Source organism: Epinephelus moara, chromosome 5, assembly GCF_006386435.1.
Source record: "Epinephelus moara isolate mb chromosome 5, YSFRI_EMoa_1.0, whole genome shotgun sequence".
Lineage (NCBI taxonomy): Eukaryota > Metazoa > Chordata > Actinopteri > Perciformes > Serranidae > Epinephelus > Epinephelus moara.
The window spans coordinates 20,793,019-20,812,579 of NC_065510.1; the positions used below are offsets into that span (position 1 = coordinate 20,793,019).

The 19,561-nt window shown below is 39.6% G+C and overlaps 1 protein-coding gene across 2 annotated transcripts; it reads right to left on the reverse strand.

The window, feature by feature from the left end:
* Window positions 1-6,562: 6,562 nt before the first annotated feature.
* On the reverse strand, window positions 6,563-18,055 carry g3bp2a (G3BP stress granule assembly factor 2a). Of its 2 annotated transcripts, none has more exons than XM_050044018.1 (13): window positions 17,875-18,055; window positions 15,814-15,932; window positions 15,648-15,729; window positions 14,994-15,167; window positions 14,651-14,741; window positions 14,405-14,510; window positions 14,082-14,262; window positions 13,602-13,703; window positions 12,648-12,750; window positions 12,497-12,556; window positions 12,197-12,328; window positions 11,952-12,079; window positions 6,563-9,850 (listed from the first exon to the last, which is right to left on the reverse strand). In XM_050044018.1, the coding sequence occupies exons 2-13, from the start codon at window positions 15,906-15,908 to the stop codon at window positions 9,569-9,571; spliced, it is 1,536 nt and encodes a 511-aa protein (XP_049899975.1). In that variant the 5' UTR covers window positions 15,909-15,932; window positions 17,875-18,055; the 3' UTR covers window positions 6,563-9,568. The 2 variants fall into 2 exon arrangements, with proteins under 2 accessions (XP_049899975.1, XP_049899977.1); XM_050044020.1 differs by having other exon boundaries at window positions 11,961-12,079; window positions 17,875-18,054.
* Between the last annotated feature and the right edge of the window lie 1,506 nt (window positions 18,056-19,561).

Below are 19,561 nucleotides of genomic sequence, written 5' to 3' on the forward strand. Positions count from 1 at the left end.
AAATACTCTGACAGTACCAGGGGCGTAAATAAAGACAGTGCAGGCAGTGCTGTTACACTGGGTCCCGGTGGATGGGGAGGGGGGCTACACCTGTGTTCAAAGAACTCACATCAAATTAAAAATAGTGCCATTTATTATAGGCTATATGCCCTCAAAAATGCAAACCCATATCCACCATGATTACTGTCTTTTTTTAATTACAGCCAAAAAATAATACACAAAGCACAGATCACACAACATGACATGACAATATGACCTCACAAAGACAATCAAGGCAAAACAAAAACAAATTAAACAAAACAAAAGTTAGACTTACACAGACCAAAGTGGATAAAGAAAAGGCATATAAATGACATATAAAAGTTAATGGCACTTGTGAAAAAATATAAATAAATAAATGAGTTTATATGACAGGTAGAGTGTAGTTATAATTCTATATAATTCCACTTTTCACTATAACTAATTTTCTCCCATTTCATGCTATGTTGTGCTACTTTACAATGGTTTGCAGCACTGATTTTTTTCCATAAGAAATTGAGATTGCACAGTATTTTTCAGGAAACATAAATTCAATTTTTTACTTGATTGAGCTTTAATTAAAAGTATTTCACCCAACAGAGTAATTGTATTAATTATCTGGGGACAGTTTTCACTGACACTTCTAGTGTCAAGTCTCTATTCAATCATGTGACAAGACGATACAATACAGTAACTAGTTTATGTGCAAGATCTTTTAAGACTGAAAAGCTGAGCACATCTGTAAGTCCAGATGGCAGTCAGCAGCAGTAAGAAAGGACAAGAGGAAATCATGTCAGCTGAGTCAGTGATCTCTTTTGAGTCCTGTCTTAAAACATACTTTTATCAGAGAGCCTTTCCCGATTGTACTCGAGTTTTAAGTTAAACTGTCTTTTACTTCCTCCGTTTTTATACACTAAAGTGGTTTTTATCAGTTCTTTTTAAAGCTGTTGTTTTTATATCTTGTCTGTTTTAATTATTGACATATAAAGCACTTTGTAACTCTGTTTTGAAAAGCACTTTATAAATACAGATTATTATTATTATTGTTGTTATTATTATTATTATGAGAGAGAGACAAACAAGAGAAATAAATAGCAAAGCTCCCTAAATTAGATTCCTCTGGCCTTTTTTATAAACAGTTGCCTGTAGTGTGTTTGTGCACCTTATAACCAGTTACTAGCGTGCACTAGGCCCCGTCACAGTAGCGTGGACTGGGGCCTGCGGTAACTACCTTATACCACTGGACAGTACAGGTATTTCTTCTGCAAAATATAAATAAATATAGAAAATAAAAGGAGTCAATAAGCAGAAGAGAGGTTTCTGTCAGTGCCACTTTAGCATGCTATCAGTATAGTATTATTGCTGATGCATAAACATGTAGTGCTGTAAGTATGGAATCAGTAGAAAAACCATGGTTTAAAAATACTCTATTACAAATTAAAGTCCTGAATTCACAATGTTACTTAAGTAAAATACACAAGAAAGTAATTTAAAGTGTTAAAAGTAGCCTTCTCATAAAGCAGAATGGCTCCTTTCATACAGTTATATTATTGTAGGATGTTGTATTATGGTGTTTTTATCACCAACAAATACATGCAAGAGCATTTTAATGTTTTATCTAATTTTAGATACTTTGCAGGTCTGCATTATCTATCTTGTACTTCTTATTTGTGTCTCTCACAGAGCTGAAACACTGAACTTGTTTTTCCACACTTAAAAAGAAAAATAAGACAGGCTGAGTCCTGTACACTCAGTGATTAAAGTAATCATCAAGATTCTGTTGATACAGTGATGCAATCCAGTGAGATCATACATGATAATTACAGTATATACAGAGTGATACAACACCTGAGTCATAACACAAACAAATTAACAAAACAAATAAGGTGTCACATCGTGTTTTAAAAAGCCTCTCAGAGGGTCCTCAGGAAACGTCTTCTGTCAGCGATGGATCTGAAAACGACAGCGGCTTTGATTTTTCTCCTGTGCTCACAAAACACAGGTAAGACTCGATTCGGCCATCATGACACATCATTAGGAGTAATATATACTGTATAAAGGACAGAGACATTTTGTGTAAATTCCATATATTTTGTAGGCTGATTCCAGTATCGTTTAGGCTACATATATTCAATTCTGTCTTTTAAGATAATAAAAAAGAATTAATTATGTCTCCACAAGACTTTTCTTAGATACAACATTCAGAGCTTCATACTGGTAAACAGTTGGAGCCTCTGAAAATGTAAAAATCTAAGTGTAACATTAAATATTTACGACTAAATGAGCAACAACCAAAGCTAAAGTCGGAAAAATATCCTTAGTTATTATTTATTATAAGCTTAATAGTCAAAAACTCAACTGATCTGACTCACTGGGACTGTTATTTTATTTATTAATTTTAATTTTCCTCTGGCAGAGCATCACCAACTTATAGCAAATGAAAAAAGCACAATAAAAACCAAATACAGACATTAATGTGAAATCACCAAAATTGTTTTAACTTTAACAAAACATTAGGTTTTCTTGTAGGACCCCATGGCTCATATGATCATTGAGAAATTGGGTTTTAAGGGCCTTTAACTGAAAAAAAAAAAAAAAAAAAAGGTTTTAAAATTCAAATAATATATGTTTTGGTACATACTGATAGGAAAATAGCCAAAAATATTTTTTTGCAGAATTTTCAGATTATTTTTCTTTCTTCTTTTGCATTTAGTTGGACTATCTTAGACTTGCTAAAAATAAGTAAATAAATAAATAAATAAATTCTGTTAATTTTAATTTATTCTTTTAAACATATTTGTTTTATTATGAACAGTAAACTTAATACATAAAATGTTGTAAATCCAATAAAATCATTGCAAATAATTTGTATTTATTCATTTAAAAAAGTATTTGTGACCTCAGTATTTATAAGATCCTGGAATAATAAGCTGTCTCTTCTTCAAGGGGCTCTTCCTGTTAGGCGCAATGTCGCCAACTATCACCAAGAAGCTTCAGGAAATGGCAAACAAGGTACGACATGAATTAATTTCTCAGCACGACATGTTTGAACTTAAATGTCCTGCTAAATATTATCTGTATTACTTATTTCCTCAGCTGCTGCTGAGGCAAGAAACGAGGACCCTCCATGTCAGATTGTTCCTGACACTGATGATCCTGTGAGCACCACTCCTCCACCTCCAGTCTCCATCAGTAAACCAGGACAGAAGCCTCCTCCTCCTCCTCCACCACCTTCAGTCTCTGTCAATAAACCAGGACAGAAGCCTCCTCCTTTTCCTCCTCCTCCTCCTCCTCGCCCTCCTCCTCCTCCTCCTCCTCCTCCTCCCCCTCCATCTCATGTCCTCTACCAGCCTATCATGCCTCACTACGTTCTCCACTCTCCAGTCAGAGGAGGGTCATATGTGTACGGACAAGGGGCCGGTCAGCTTCTTCAACACTCACCTGTTGGTGCATCTGGCTTTCTCCCAGCTCCTCAGTGGTTCTTGGATCTCCTGAGAGACAAACTCCTCTCAGTGCGCCCTCAAAACAATCCAACAGGAAATCAAAGACGTCCTCTTCAGGCTCGGAGGTTTGATTCCACATCCAGTGACTCATCTGAAGAGGGCAGTCGCAGTGACTGAAGAGATGCTGGAGGATGACACTGATTAAACCCTTTGAACATGTGAGGCTACATGCATGCAGTTACTAACTTTCAGTCTAAGGGTATTTTTCAGATTTAAAGGTGTCTGTGGGTGGAGTTTTATTGTTACTGTTCTGCATTCAGTTTTATTCACCAAAACAAACAGTGTTAATCAACATGTTGAACATACTTCCTTTATTATAAAACAAAAGCTGTTTTTTCTCAAATGTTTTCTGTATTTTTTAACATTTATGTTCACTGGCTTGCTGTTCTCTCCTTAATTTACTTTGCTGGCTCATTAGTGTGTTTCTTGACATGTTACTCCCACCTGTAGATCGGTAAAATAATGTGCAACCATGTGTATCATGTAGCGAAAAAACGGGGAGCCACACATAAAAATATTTCTCCATAATACTGATAGTGGTCAAAACCTCCACTGAGTACTGCACTTCCACTTTAGTGGGGCGGTAGGGGGACTTGGGAGGGACGACACTTAAAATCAATGGTCAAAATTGAGACATCCAAACCTTTAGTCCAAAGTATGGGTCAGGGGTAGGCTACTTCTTTAGCCCCTCTCCAGCAGCTACATGTGGCTTTGACAAAAAACATATATGGAAATGATTGTTTTCTTTTTTAACATTTTCTTTTTCATTTATTACTGTTGTAGGCCTAAAGTGATGCTTACATTCTCTGATTGTAAAAGTGTGCAGCCTAAACACCAAATAATAAAACTTTCTAACATTTCACCAACTAAAATGTGTCATATGTCTATGACCTGGCGCCTTTTTCTCTAAATGTTGCCAGTGGCTAATCTTGAGTCTCGCTAGCTTGATAAGCTATGGATTCCAAATCCACTAAAGGACGAGTCTCCGAGGAAAACAGAGAATGTAGTGTGTTTACAGATTTGTTTGCTTTCGCCACCAACGCTGCAAAGTTAAAGCACCAAATTATCAGAAGTAGCCCAGAAGCATTCCACAATGTAAATCCATCTGTAGCCCTACCTGTCTGGTGAACACCCACATATTTCACACCCCCAGTTTGTTACACAGGCTTTGTGTTTAAGTTTCTAGCAGGGATTTTATCCTGACTTGACAAAGCTTTTTCAGAGCCACAGAAGTAAACTGATCTTGAGCTGTAGTGGAGTGCCGCTTTAATTTTAAATAAGTGTAATGCTTGCAAATCTAAAATTATGCTGCATTCTGTTGGTAGCCGGAACCGGGATTGATACGGTTTCCGGTCCGGAAAGGTACAAAAGAACACCCGTTCTACCCGGAGGTCTCGTCATCAAACTCGGGCAAGGTCCAGGTAGACCGAGTCGGTAGAATTGACGTCACAATGAAGATGGCCGGCCTGGATTGCCAAACGAATGCGGCATAACCACCTCACTGTTGTAAGCCTCTGCCAACCAGTGGAGTTTACATCCATGTCTGTTCAGACTTACAGGTGTATTCTATATGTGGTGGGTACTAAGTGAATTTTTTGGCAAAATGTGGATGCGTCATACACGTCTTCAACCCGGCAGCACAGAAGATCAGTACAATCCACACAGTTTAAAGATGGTCACCCGAGATTGGTGTCACCAATTCAGTATCTGACAAAATGTCTGAGGTATGGCACTGAATCGTAACCAGAGATGTTTGTCATAATTAGCATATACCTTCTTGAGTTATGGCCAACTACATGTTTTGTGGGGTCACAGTGACCTGTGACCATCAGTTCATTCTTGAGTCCAAGTGGACGTTTGTGCCAAATTCAAAGAAATTCCATTCTGGCATTCATAAGTATGGGACAGATGTGAGGTCACACTGACCTTGACCTCTGACCATCAAAATCTAATCAGTTTATCGTTAAGTCCAAATGGATGTTTGTGCCAAATCTGAAGAAATTTCCTCAAGGTGTTCTTTAGACCAGTGGTTCCCAATTGGTCCAACCACCGGGTCCAGATTAGTTCAAGGTCCACACAGTTTAATACATTCAGCGTCATACTTGTGTTTGGCCATGTCATTGAGTTGGTTTGCTGTCTCTGTCAAATAGCTGTCCATTAGTCATTCACTCTACAGCAGGAAAAGGCACTTCAAAATAAAAGCTCTGTGCTGTATATTCACTGTACTTCAAAATACAGTGTGCTTTTTTACAAACTTGACAGGTTTGCGAGTCACTCGCGGTCCATTCAGACTGGACCCACGACCCCCTAATTGGGAACCACTGCCTTCGACATTGCGTTCACAAGAAAAGGATGGACGAATGGACAACCTGAAAACATAATGCCTCCAGACAGGGCTGATAGTAAAAACTGGGTTCTAACTGAAGTGCAAATTGTTCAAGATAAAAACAAATAATCATGCAAGTTTTCTCTGCATCAACTTCAGTTGTCAAATCTGTCCAATCTTGGCATTGTACGTTTCTGCAAATCACAGTTACATTAAATTTGTAAATTATCAAATTATTATAACATTGTTTTTTAGGTGTGGGTAGGTTCAGGCACAAACACCACTTGGTTATCATTTGGAAAAAACAGATTTTGGCTAAAATACACAGCTTTAGGGGCAAAATCCCTGCTACCTCCTTACAAAAAAAACAACTGCTTTTCTTGGCACTATCCCAACTGGAAACAACGACTTGCTAAAACACAACTGGTTTTGCCTGTTGATCTCAAACTGGGGTCAGCAAGTTGGCCATAGTGTCACATCCAACCTTGCCTCCACCTCCCAATGACCTCCCCAAAGTCACCTCATTTACTACATCACAGTGATACGACACAAATGAAACATGCAACTGTTAACATATGTGTGGCAGAAACATACAATGCCATCATTTTCTTCTTGCGATTGAGCGATCCCAACAAACCTGCCAGGAGCAATGCACAATAACAGCTTATTTAGGTATTACCTTTTATGGAGAAACCTGTAAACATGACAAACGGTATGAGTGGTGCTGATATCAGTAGTTTATTGTATGTTAAGTCCAACACATTCAAAATAGAAAGGAAAAAAGAACAAAAGAAAAAATAAAAAGATTCTCCACCTGCAACACTTTTGTACTAGCAACAAGTAAAGGGTAAACACAGTAAAATTAAGATGGCAGCCAATGGTTTACCACACCTGCTAAAGCCAAGAAGGTACTTCTATTTCCATTCAAAAAGGACTGGAATGATTCACAATGAGGATCCACTCTACTGCATTTTCAACCACAGGAAAATTAATTTACAGCTTCTTCTTTTTTCTTTTGAGGATCCTTAAACGTTTGGAAAAGGGTTTGGGTCGTCAAAAACCTCAGTGAAAAAGAATAAACTACCCAACTGTAAATTTAGATCCTCAAACGTTTTTACCACCACTTCAATGTAAAAAGCACAAATTGGTCTGAAAGCATGATGGCTCTTCTTCATCACCCTCTTCACTGACCATTGCTGTAAAAAGTATGATTGCAGTCAAGTGCTCAAGTTAAGCAATTACCTGACAAATAAACATTCGTGGTAGAGGCATCCGTGAGAAACCGTCTGTTTAAAACACTCAAGGACCAAACAGCTGTGATTTTTCTGTGACTTTAGGTCAACGACTGATGGTAACAAATTAAGAGTCTCTCTATTGAAAACTACTGAACTCAACTACGAGGGGAGAGTAGCCGAGCATTTCTGTGGGAAACTAACTAAAATATGCCGAGTCTATACATCAAATCTTTTTAGCTGCAAAAGAGAGAGAATATAATATCATGCTGAGCACTAATATTTTCTTTTTTCACTGCCAGATGAGAAATTTGGAGTCTGTGTTCAAAATGACAGATTGTCCCAGAAATGTTGTAAATAGTGCAATACCACCAGACAAGGAAGACCTCATTAGTATATTTGTCCAGAAAAATGCTACATCGATATCATTTCCCATTTCAGTGCAAGATTAACAAAAAAAAATAAAAAAATAAAAAAAATTAACATCTCATGTTTGTCATGTTTTCCTTTCCAGCTGAAACCAAAAGGTCTTCCCTCCCTGCCGAGTGGTACAAAAGAAAACAGAGGACCAGAGGGAGACTACTAGTATGGCAACCTGATCACACTTGCCTTGAATGGAAAAAATGAAAATAAAATAAGCACAATGAATAATCAGCATATGAAAATACAAATGCATAAATGGCTAGAAAAAAGTGAGCACAATTATTTGCTAGTCTGTAGGGCTGGAAGTACGGCCAGCCTGCCCACACAGGTCATTACAAAATTGTTGCCGAGAGAAGAACAGTCTGACAACTTTTGAGTCCAGCGATTAACCCGAGTGCTGCAAAAGCCATGGTCAGCCTGAACATAAGGATCAACAGAATCTCAATCACATTGTGAGACGTTTAACTCTTTCCAAACTGAAAACTTAAGTCCTCTGAAATCACAGTTGTGTAGAGCTATGACTTGTGAAACCACGGAGCAAGCATTTCACTGCCACCATCTTTAATGTACCTTTTTTTGTGGGGGGGGGGGTTGTTCTCAGATGTACCTCTTAACCATTTAACATCAAACAGAACTGGAGGCACCTACTGTCTCTACAAAACCCAGAACAGACACAATACAAAACAAATGTACAAAACTCACAGCAGATCATCTTAGGTAGTAAAACAGTATGGAAAAAATGAAATATGCACCTGAAATAACTCGTGAATACTGCAATTTTTTTTCCTATCTGCTCCCAAACATAAGAGTCCCAAATGAGCAGCTCCGTATTAGGAGGCTGAACGCCCCGAACCGCTTCAGTAAGACTGGAAAAGGTGAAATAGAAGGCACCATTCATGCTTTTATCAAGTCGAGAGAGAAATTAAAATATACACAGAAAACAAAACATACAGTAAACTATGATTTTTGCTGTACATTTATTCTGTTACTCCGCACTTAGAGAGGAAGGGAGGGAAGAGGGAGGGAAGGTGTCGTCCGTCCCAGTTTCGCGGTCTAGCTGGCAGGGAAAAACATGGAGAAAAGCAAACTTGGAATCAAAAAGGAAAAGAAAGGAAAAAAAAAAACAAAAAAACAGAGCGAGCCGCCATCGTTACCACCACTCTTCTATTGTTCAACTTTGTTTCTTGTTTATCCTTTGTCCCCCCACTCATTTGGTGAAAGTCCAGGATTTGAGCTTTTTTTTGTTGTTTTTTTTAAGTCGATTTATAAATGAGGAAAAATATAATGTAGATTTGCTTGTCATCTTGTCCATCCAGCAGTAATTGAAGCGTAGTTTTGGGTCAAAAGTGTGAAAAGTACATTGGTCACAGCAGACCGGCTGTGAGCGAGGCCTGCCCCGGAAAGTCGTATCGCTTTGAGACAAAACAGGTCTCTCCAGCTGCGTTCCGAGCATGGATGTCAATGTAATACGACAAAAGTACCCATTAGTGCATATTGATGAGTGCATTATGCAATTTTGAAGCAGTGGTCTCTCAAAAGGAAAAAAGTAAAAGGCAAGCTTTTCCCCTGGAACTGCACAAATTTTGCATCTCACTCTTTTCCAACAGTAACGGGCAGAAAACTACCATATAAAATGTGCAATAGAGGGATTTCGTGAAGCAGCGCCCCAGTTAAGTCAAGGCATATAATCTCTTTTCCAAATGATGGGCTGTATTATCGTAGTTAAAAGTCTCATCAGTCCCTCCTAATGTGGCAGATTACTCCTGGTTGGTTCGCCTTTTTTCACGAATTTACAAATTAAAGTTTGTGAATTCTTGAGATACCCGAAAAAGGATGCTCAGCTCACAACTAATAAGCGAAATTTTTTTGTTTGCTTATTATGTTTTGTCTATTTCACAAACAAAGGTTGACAGGCTGTCACATTCCAAAGCAAAGAGGGAACAAAAAATAAAAAATAAAACAAAAAACAAATATATACGTTTATACATGAAGATTTCTTTTCGTTAACGAGAACGGTTGAAGATGAAGAACACGGAACTACTTCCACACTGCAGGTGGTGCTCTTCTCAGCGGCGCTGGGTTGTGAAGCGACCCTCTCCCTGGCCGCCGGAGCCTCTTCCAGAGCCCATGCCAGGTTTGGGGGCCATCCCGCCTCGAGGTGGTGGTCCCCTCCCGTCGCGTTCTCGCATCATTCCGCTTCCCACGATGCTTCTCGAACCTCCAGGGCCTCGGTCGTTGCGCCTCATGTCCCGGCGCTCCTCTCCTCCGCCGCGGGTCTCTCGTTCACGCACCGCCCTCGTCTTCTTCTCTTCCACATTCAGACGCACCTCACCTCGGAACATGATGGGCTGCAGGGAGAAAAGCACGGTCACTAGAGCCGAAACAGGTACTGAATATTTCCCTGTGTCAATTTCACAACCCACATCATTCACTGGTTTGCACACACAAGTTTGTCAATCTGTCCCAGACTCCATGTAAGCACTGCTGTGTCACACTGGTCTGACCTGACAAGTTCTGTGTCCCTGCCAGTGAAACTATTTCATCTCTACGGCTGTGTTCAGACCGACTCTAGCGTGGGAAAAATGCAGCCCCTTTATTCATCTGAAAGAGGCAAATCTGATGTTGCAGTGGAGGCAAAAATGTGTGACCCAGCTGAACTTGTTTACAGCAACACGTTTGTCAATCAAACACATGCAAGTGCACATTCCTGGTGGATTACTTTGTAACATAAGTATTTCTTCCTGTTTACCTCACGGTTGTCGTGACAAAAGACAGCAAGTTTGGTTATTCACATACCAAACACACAGGTTGTAAACAGGGCAGTTATTTCTGATGTCAGTAAATAGATTTTCTATAAATGTCCAGTGTCAGTTTTTCTCTGGCCTGGGACATTTTGTGTAGAAAGGCCAACACTTCATGCCACTCTCCCATTTCCAGCCTTGCTGCCCCTGAAAATGAAATTTCCTGCCTGTACATCTTGACTACCTTAGCAGCTCTTCTTCTCCTGTGGCAGCTCGACTCCTCTCCTCACCATGGATGTATAGATCTTTTCAAACTTGACAGTATAAACATTCTACATAAGTCCCTTTGTATTTCCTGTTTGGGTGTTTGTTTATGCAGGAGCTGACAGGAAGTAAACAGGGACCAAAGCCGGTGCACTAGCAACACCCACGTCACTGTCGGAGATTCAAGTCAGTAGCTGAAGACCCCTCAACTGACTGAGATTGAGAAAGCAGTCTTTTTTGTGAAAGACAGTGTACTGTGCAGTGTACTTCTGGAGACATTTTGGTCCCGAGATTTTGCTGCTGAGTGAGAGCTCTTGACTTTCACTCTACTTTCATGCTACTCTTTGGTACAAGCTGCTGTTGACACACAGGTAGCGTCACAGAGGAAAAGAGACTCTGCACTCTTAGAAAACACTTTCTTCGCTCTTCTGTTGAGAAGTTGTGAATTTACAGCTCACGGCATCTTAACAGGACACAGTCCTTTGAGATCTAGTGTTGGCAAAAAATGTTGCTACACATTTCTGACCTGTCGTTAGCGCAGTTAGTTTGTTTACTATATTACATGAATGAAGCTGTCACATTGAGTGTTCCACTGAGCCCTGCTCAAACTTTAAAACTTTATATATGGGGAAAAAAACAAACTCTGAATGATCAAATATTAGTATTCAACAGCCAAATCTGATTCAACTTGCATATTTCTGAGTCAGGTACAGCCTACCCTTGAGTGTGTTGAAGATGGATGAGGAGACACTATCTGTCGAGGCTGAGGAATATCACTAGCTATGGCCCACAATCCTGACATTATAAAGACAACGGCCAGAATATACTGCCTTGTGAGCCACAGCTGTGGAGATTGGCTCTTCAGGTGAGAAATCAAGTTGATGAAGTGGTTTTACACACATGATTTTAACTTAATGCAGAGGTGGAAGTACAAATTTTATACTAAGAACAGTAATAACTGCGTGTGATCTTCTGTTGACGAGCTGCAGTGCAACACTTGCTATTGGAGCAAGGAGTGGGACTTGATGCACGTCATATGACGCTTCGGTGGCAGTCTGTTTTCAGTTTTAAGATAAAGCTGAAAGTGATAGCTTTTCAGGGTCATGATATCCTGCCTCAAAGCAGTGTTGCGTCCTGATATTTGTTGAGCCTTCAAACAGCTCTTCTTGGTTCATATTTAATATCACCTGCACCTGTTTCAACACAGCAACGCAGCTCGTGTTTTTTTGTTGTTGTTTTTTTAAACGCAATGCTTCAATCGGTCTGAACACAACCGTAGACACTTAATTGCGTGCTTGAAACAAACATTATATATGTACTATGACAGACAAATGTTTGAGATATTTAATGTAGGGATTTATCCCCACTAACATTAACTAGTTGTAGAAATGTGTGTCACCAAACCACCACCAATGAAAGTGGGTAATGAAATTTCAATACATGCCCCTTCTACCTTGGCCCCCAGGATTCTTTGAACAGGATCAGAGTCGTCAAAGACCACAAATCCAAAGTTGGGAAGCTTCCCACCGACGCCCTTGGTGTTAATCCGCAGCTCCACAACATTTCCATATGCTGCAAGGAAAGAAACAGTGTATTTCAACCAATATTTACTCAAAAAAACAGCTTTGTCTGGTTTCTACAGGACATGGAAAATGTATTGACAAGATGTTGCCTTCCGAGTTAACATACTCATGAAGAACTCTTTGAGCTCGCTCTCGTCGATGTCATGTGGGAGGTTGCCAACAAAAAGCTGGTGACTGTCTGGGTACCGAACGATCCGCCTGCTGTCCATTTCACCGGATTCAGTTTCTCCCCTGCCACCTGCAGGTCAGAACAGTGGGGGAAAACACATCACATCAGCTCACATGCACCAAAAAAAAAAAATCCAGAAATGTAAAATTCCCAGCATGAAGAGCGTTAAACTCAAACCACGTGTAAGACAACAGGGTTTTAGATTCATTTTGATGTGACTTCAAGGGTAATGTTTACCTTTGTTAACAAAACTCAAGTGTGGTTTTCCCGTCTGTGACTCCGAAGATGCAACACCATCTAAGAGTGACACAGACATGTACGCCATAAGGATAAACCAAATGAAAAGCTAAAGACATTCATTAATCTGTGGAATGACTTTTGGCATTACCAGGCCTGGGACCCCGCGGAGTGAAGGCTGGTCTGTCCCGTGTGCGCTGGTCTCTGGGCCGTAGTGGTGCTGTCTGTGTCTCCGTCTTGGCTTCAACTCTGGGCTGTGTGAGGAGAGGAGCATCACACAAAAAATTAAATGAACTGCACATCCATTCATCCTTGCATTTATCACATGGCGCTCCAGACAAGGTAATATAAACAGAATTACACCTTCTGTCTGAGGCCATTTTTGTCCCCATACCCATTTTATTTTATTGTTAAATCATATATTTGTATTGTATATTGACCGATAACATGAAGCTGTAGGTTTGACTGGAATTCAAGATGACTCTCATGTGTCAATACCAGCAAAGCGTTGCAGAGATAAAGAAAAAATGTTGCTAGTAGTTTAGTCGCCTGCTAACTGGAGCAGAAGGCTCCGGCTTCATGTTCACGTCTATGTAGCTAACGTTAGCGGGAGCCTTGAATCAGTGTATCCTCCACCTCACTCCCCACCGTCACAGACCACATCACTGGAAGAGAGCAGGCAGCAGGTCCGGAAACAAACCCCCAGTCAGCTATATTCTTTGAGGGATAAATACAGACACTAACAAAACCACAACCCTTTTTTTTTAGAAAACCTTCTCCCGTCTAAAACACGTGTGTAAAGTGAATTTCCTTTATTTGGAGTTTGTGGGACTCTGATGTCTGAAAAGGGCAAACCTTAATGTTCCTGAACACTTCGTTACATAAGTGCCATTGCACAAAATCGACCTCCTCACATTCACTTCAAATGCACTGCTGCAATTAACCACCATCTAGTCTTCAATGCACTATGTATTTGAAATGAAACACTGTGGTGCTATTCTGTATAGTGACCCATTTATAATGTGTGCTGACAATTTGTTTTATGAGAAAAATGCTTAAGTTTTATGACATGCTGCAAATGTCACGTCTAGTGTTAGTTGGTTACCTGTGAGCTTGGAACTTTAACAACATGGGGTGACATTCCAGAGGAGGTGACTGTGCCGCTAGGAGGCAGGTTTTTACTGGTAACCGAGGCCCACGAGAATGTCTGTGAGGGATGAAGTAATGCACTGTTAGGGCTGCAACAACTACCTCTCAATACCATACTGTAATATTNAGACACACACACAGACACACACACATGAAAATAGGTTTTCCCTGTGTGGGAACTCACACACACATGAAAATAGGTTTTCCCTGTGTGGGAACTGTCTTCAAGTTGCCAAACATCAATGACACAAACAGCTTTTTATTAATTTGAAGTCGTCTTTAAACATGTAGCATAGCTGATTCATCAAAGAAAAAACCTAACTTGAAGGAGAGGGATTTGGGCACTTCAGTTTAGAGTCATGAATGCAGACTAGTGTGGACCCTGATAATGTGATACAGAGAAGTGACTGAGAACGCAGAGACACATCAGTCTCACCTTGGGAGGCTCCTGTGTGTTTGGTGGGGACTCCACAGGGACCGGTGACGGTGCTTTCTCCTCCATCTCTTCCAGAACCTTCTCGTCTACTTCAGGCTTTATCTCCTCTACTTTGGGCTCAGGTTCAGGCTCCGGCTCGGGTTCTGGAGCTGGCTCCTCCATGGGCTCCTCTACTCCGTTACTACAGTGCACAAAAAGCATGTTGTCACTTCAACAGAAAAGTATGTTTATAAAGGCAAAATCCTCTATGCTAGAAGCTTTAATTTCTTACGGAGAAACAAAGTAATATGTATTACTGAGATTATAATTAAGTTTAAGCATACGTGACAGGGTGGGGTTCGTAATAGGTGGTGCTGTTGGGGCTTTCTTGAAGTGGTTCAGGGGACGGCTGCCTCTCCTCTGGCTCCTCCTCAACTTCCTCCTCTGATTCTAAGAGAGGGCAAGAAAATAATTAAGTATTAATAATTGAGAAGTTATTTTCAACAGCACCCTCACATTTACCCATGAACAGACTGAAAGATAGCTCACAAATAAAAAATAATAATTGGGGATATTTATGAACATCTTACCCTCATCAAGCTCAGCTTCAGAGTCTCCAAAGACCTCATCCTCGTAACGGAAGATGTCATTGTGGACATAGAACTTGTTTGCCACCGAACCCTAATTTGTCGTACAAAAAAAAGAAAAAAAAATCCACACACATTTCAATGTTTAAGGGTCCATTTTAAAAATCAGATCAAGGACCAATTCATTATAGCAACAGCAGCTCTTCCCCTGTTACCAGCTTCAATAAAATGTCCAAAATTTCTATTTACACTTATTGAGCCATAAATAGAGATAATTATCTGTTACTGCTGTTATAACTCAACCTCAATGCCTGTTAACAGTAATGAAAGGTAGAGGGGTACTCACCTCTGGAGCAAGCACAAAAGTCTGCATGAACTTCCTCATTGGCTGACCATTGTTGGACAGTTCTCCGAGGACTTGCACCACCACTCCATCACTCAGTGTAGCATGAGCATCCACGTGCCTGATCTTTGTGTGGCATTCACTGAACTGCAGGGACATGACCTTCTTGTGGATTTCCTACAAGATGCAGAGACAAGTGAATAAACAAACAAACAAAGATTATGAAGAGAAAAGGAAGGGACGGCTCTGCAAAAACTAACATTATCGTGTCATTTAAAAAAGATATGCATTGCATGTGATTAATGCTGATTTCCATTTACTTAAAGAATTTGGCAGCTATCTACAATCTGAGGTCTGCCCCAGTGTGGTTTACTTTCACAGTTATTATTCAGCTCAGCCTTGAAAGCAGGTTGAGGATGCACATCTTTATATTTGACTCCATTTTGGTCAGACCTGATTGCCAGAAATACTGATATATGGAAATATAAGGTTGTTACAAAAAAGGCAGACATTTGTTTCTTCCTCAAATGCTGCCAATGATTAATTTTGCTCTACTTAATTTCATTAAAAAGGAATACTTATATTATCATACTTATGAATAACCTTGTGTCAGACACTCTACACAGTATTTTCAATCTGAATATGTATTGCACCTACCGCTTGTCCATAAACCGCTTCTGCCAGCTTCCCACTTGGGTCGAGTCCTCCATGAACATAGGAAGAATTCCTCCCATAGAACCTAATGGCACAAATATATGACAGTCAGAGAGCATTCTTAACACCCACAGAATTTGGGTCGATCACATCACATTTCGGCGTTTACCTGTGCAGGAAATCTGGTGCCTTGTTTAAGAGTGTGTAATACTGCCTCACAAACTCCCGCCCTACAAGCAGGGGACTTGGCTTCTCCATCACCATTTCTTTGGTAAACAATATTAAGTGCTGAAACAGAAGATAAACAAGAACTTAATTATGATCATGCCATCTGGAAAAAGACGATAACACACACAGTTGGTATTTTAAGAGGTAGACCGGTACAAAAAAAAAAAGCAGTCTAATACTACAGCCCTATTATAAACCCTTCCTTCCTGTCGATTATTATTATCTTCATTTTATTTATTTAGTTTTTGTTTAAGAGAGGTGTTGATTGAAATAAATGGTCACGGTCGTTGTTGTGTTTAGTGCAGATGAATTATATTGCATTATACTGACAGGTGTTTCTCATATTTCATCCTGATGTTTTATTTCTGGTGTAACACAAAACAATTCAACAGCATCACACACGAATTGCAGCCTCAACATTACCTAAACGTTACAACACCCAAGCAAGAACTGGACATTTCAGCTTTTAGAAAGGTTGGATTTGTTTCTATCAGACTGCATTAGTTTTAGCGAGAGGCATCTACTACGTTTGTAACCAACTGAAAGAGGCAAAGACTTGGAAGATCACGTCAGTAAGACAGCTATACGAGTTGTTTGAGGTCAGGCCATTTTAAGGAAGTCCATATTAGTACACATGTACGTTTGCTGTACCTCAGGTAAACCGAATAGGTTTTAGTAGCAAAAACAGGAAGTTAAAAATGTGAACAATTCATTTTGACTGAACATCGTTTCGTTTTCTTTGTCTCACTCCCACGTTTCATCTGACCCACATCAATCCTATGGCAGAAACAAGACAGCTGACTGTTTAGCTAGCTGGCTAGCACACAAGCTAACACTCAACTGCGCCATCACGTTCATCCAATGAGACAAAGAGGGAAACCGGCTGTAGATAAAAAGGGAAGCGACTGGTGCTGCGCTCAAGTTTGGCAGCAGAGAAAATTAACTTCACTATAATTAAATCCTGATTTTAAAAATGTACATCATGTGTTACATACAGCTGTGCACCCCTTTGTAGATAAGTGGCCTGCTGTGTGAGCTAGGCCTTTCATGTCAAGGCTAACAACATTTTCCCATCTCTGACATTTGTCGCATATTCATTAGCCACACGACATGACAGATTCATGATTTCCATCGTATGTTCCTTTCCTAGAAATTGTGCGCCCACGCTGTCAGCCATATCAACGTTATCCAGACTGTAAAAACAACGGAGGGAATATAGACTTTACACTACCGGCCTCTCCGCTGTCATCTTAAATGGCTAACGCTAGCCCCGGCATTTAGAAAATCAACGCCAAGCTTGCGGCAATGCTAGTTAGCTAGCTAACGTTAGCTCAAGCTAACTTGTGGCGTCGTCGTTATTCTTTCAGCCGGCTGTCAGTTTTACAAAATGCGGGAGTAACATATGTCAAGGAACATATTGGTAGAGTCCGTAAACACAGAAAAATGGACATATGACACGATGTTACTTTGCCGTACTATCACACACACACACAACTGATTGTAAGCGGGGAAACCCACCAAACAGACATAACGTTGAGCCCGGTGATAGCCATTGTAGTGCACCATTAAAGTGTGTCCATGTTATGCCAGAGAGGCTCTGAATTTTACATCGACTATTACTTTATAATTAATTCCGTAATAATCGATACATACCGCTAGCGATATAAAAAGCTTGCTCAAACTTTTAAATAAATTAGCGTCACACCAACTTAGCTGCCTGTCGAAGCTTTATCAATGAAACAAGTTCAGTGCTATGCTAGCTCTGGGAAAACAAAGGACGGCTGATTTGACTAATTTAATTGACACTCGTAATTTTTAACCAAACGGTTCATGTAGGCTTTTTGTACAGTAGCGACACACCTAGCTGCCAACCCTGATTGATTACTGCCTGCCTGTCGAGTAGTCGTGGTTTTGACCAGACAATGCAGCTAACGTTAGCTCGCTCGGTTAACGTTAGCTTGTCAGCCGTCTCGTAGCTTAGCTTGCAGGATGGTTTACTTACCTTATGAAAGACCTATCTATGTAGACAGAATTATTTGTAATAAATTTCTAGGAGTAACCGGCTGTAAACTGTTTAGAAATATATCCTAGGTGTATGTGGTGATATATCCGTCGCTCCACTAACTAACAGTATATGATCTCTGCTGTACCAGAGATTGAAGATTTAAAGTGATAGGTTCTATTTATTGTTTTACCCCTGCAATCTGGGGCAGGGAACCCCCATCACACAGATTCAGCCAATGGACTGTTTACACTAGGCAACATAAATTATGACGCCAAACAAATAACCACGCCCCCAAAACTTTCTACTAATGCTGTCCCAAAAAAACACTCACACACTGGACCAGACTGTTGTAGTGTTGACAAACACACTGTTGTCTCCCATAGTACTTCCTGTTACTATCCGTTTTGCTCACCTAAAACTCAAAAACTTTATAATTTTATGCAGTTTATGGCCTCATAATATAATCTGCAAACATTTGCATGTTTACCAAATATTCCTGAAAACTGGCCTTTTTGGTACACATGTTCTCCCATGGTCTTAGAGGTGCACTCCTGGATTTTGTACATGAAGATTACTCATCATAAGGTGTGAGAATAGTTACATCCTATTCCCAATTATTATTGTCATCTGGGTTATCTCATATTTGGTTTGAGCTTTTTCAAAATGATAAAACTAGGTTGTGTCACCTCATGAATGGTCACTGCAGCTGCAGAGATTTGTTCTTGTAAATGACAAACAAGAGGGATAAGTTAGTCATACATTGGATAATATTTTCCATACATATATTTATATATACATATTCTTTTAAACATATGTGCATAAGTGAAAGGTGTATATTGTAAATAGTATTGAGTGTATAGTTGTGTCTAAATTTAGTACTTTATAGTTTTCTAATTCTGATATTTATTTTTTTGTATTTTATCTTTATTCTATGAGTATTCTATCACCATTCATCTTGCTTTTCTATCTGTGCTATCTGAACTGCTGTAAGGAGCAAAACCTGTTGCATCATTGTCTTGTTTGTTTTGTGATAAACTGTGTGTCAAACAAGAACTGTGCTTCGATACAAATTTGTATAAATTTAATAATGGGGATGCAGATCCTGATGTTTAGTGTTGTCACTGGCGCAGTTTTCACATGTCTGGATACTGAGCGCCACCAAGTGGTAAAACAAGCTCTGTGTCTTACTTTGGAAAGCAGACAATTCATGAGCCAGCATTTTGGTTACAAAAAAAATAAAAAATAAAATAAAATATCACAACATCAAATAAAATAAAAACTCCTGAATTTGAAAAAAAAAAAAAATGTAACAGAAGCATGTCGATTTATGCATTTTGTTGCTTTGATGAAAATCAAGAGTCACAACAAAACAAACAAGCAAACAAACAAATAAGAAATAGTACAATCCAATGATTAAATGTAGCCTAACTCAGCAAGTGAACTGACCTTTGCCTAACCAGCCTTTGACACAAATTTAAACAAATCATCCTGAAGGACATTTTAATATTGAGGAGGACTGGTTTAATTTTTTTTATTTGACTTTGACTTTATGTAGAAATTATATTGTTCTTTTACTGAGTTGATGATTTTATTTTTAAAGAATTTGGAGATCAGGTCCCTCCTTTTTCCATTAATCCACCATATTCCTTTAACTGTAATTTATGATGTACTTTTCTGTATTCTG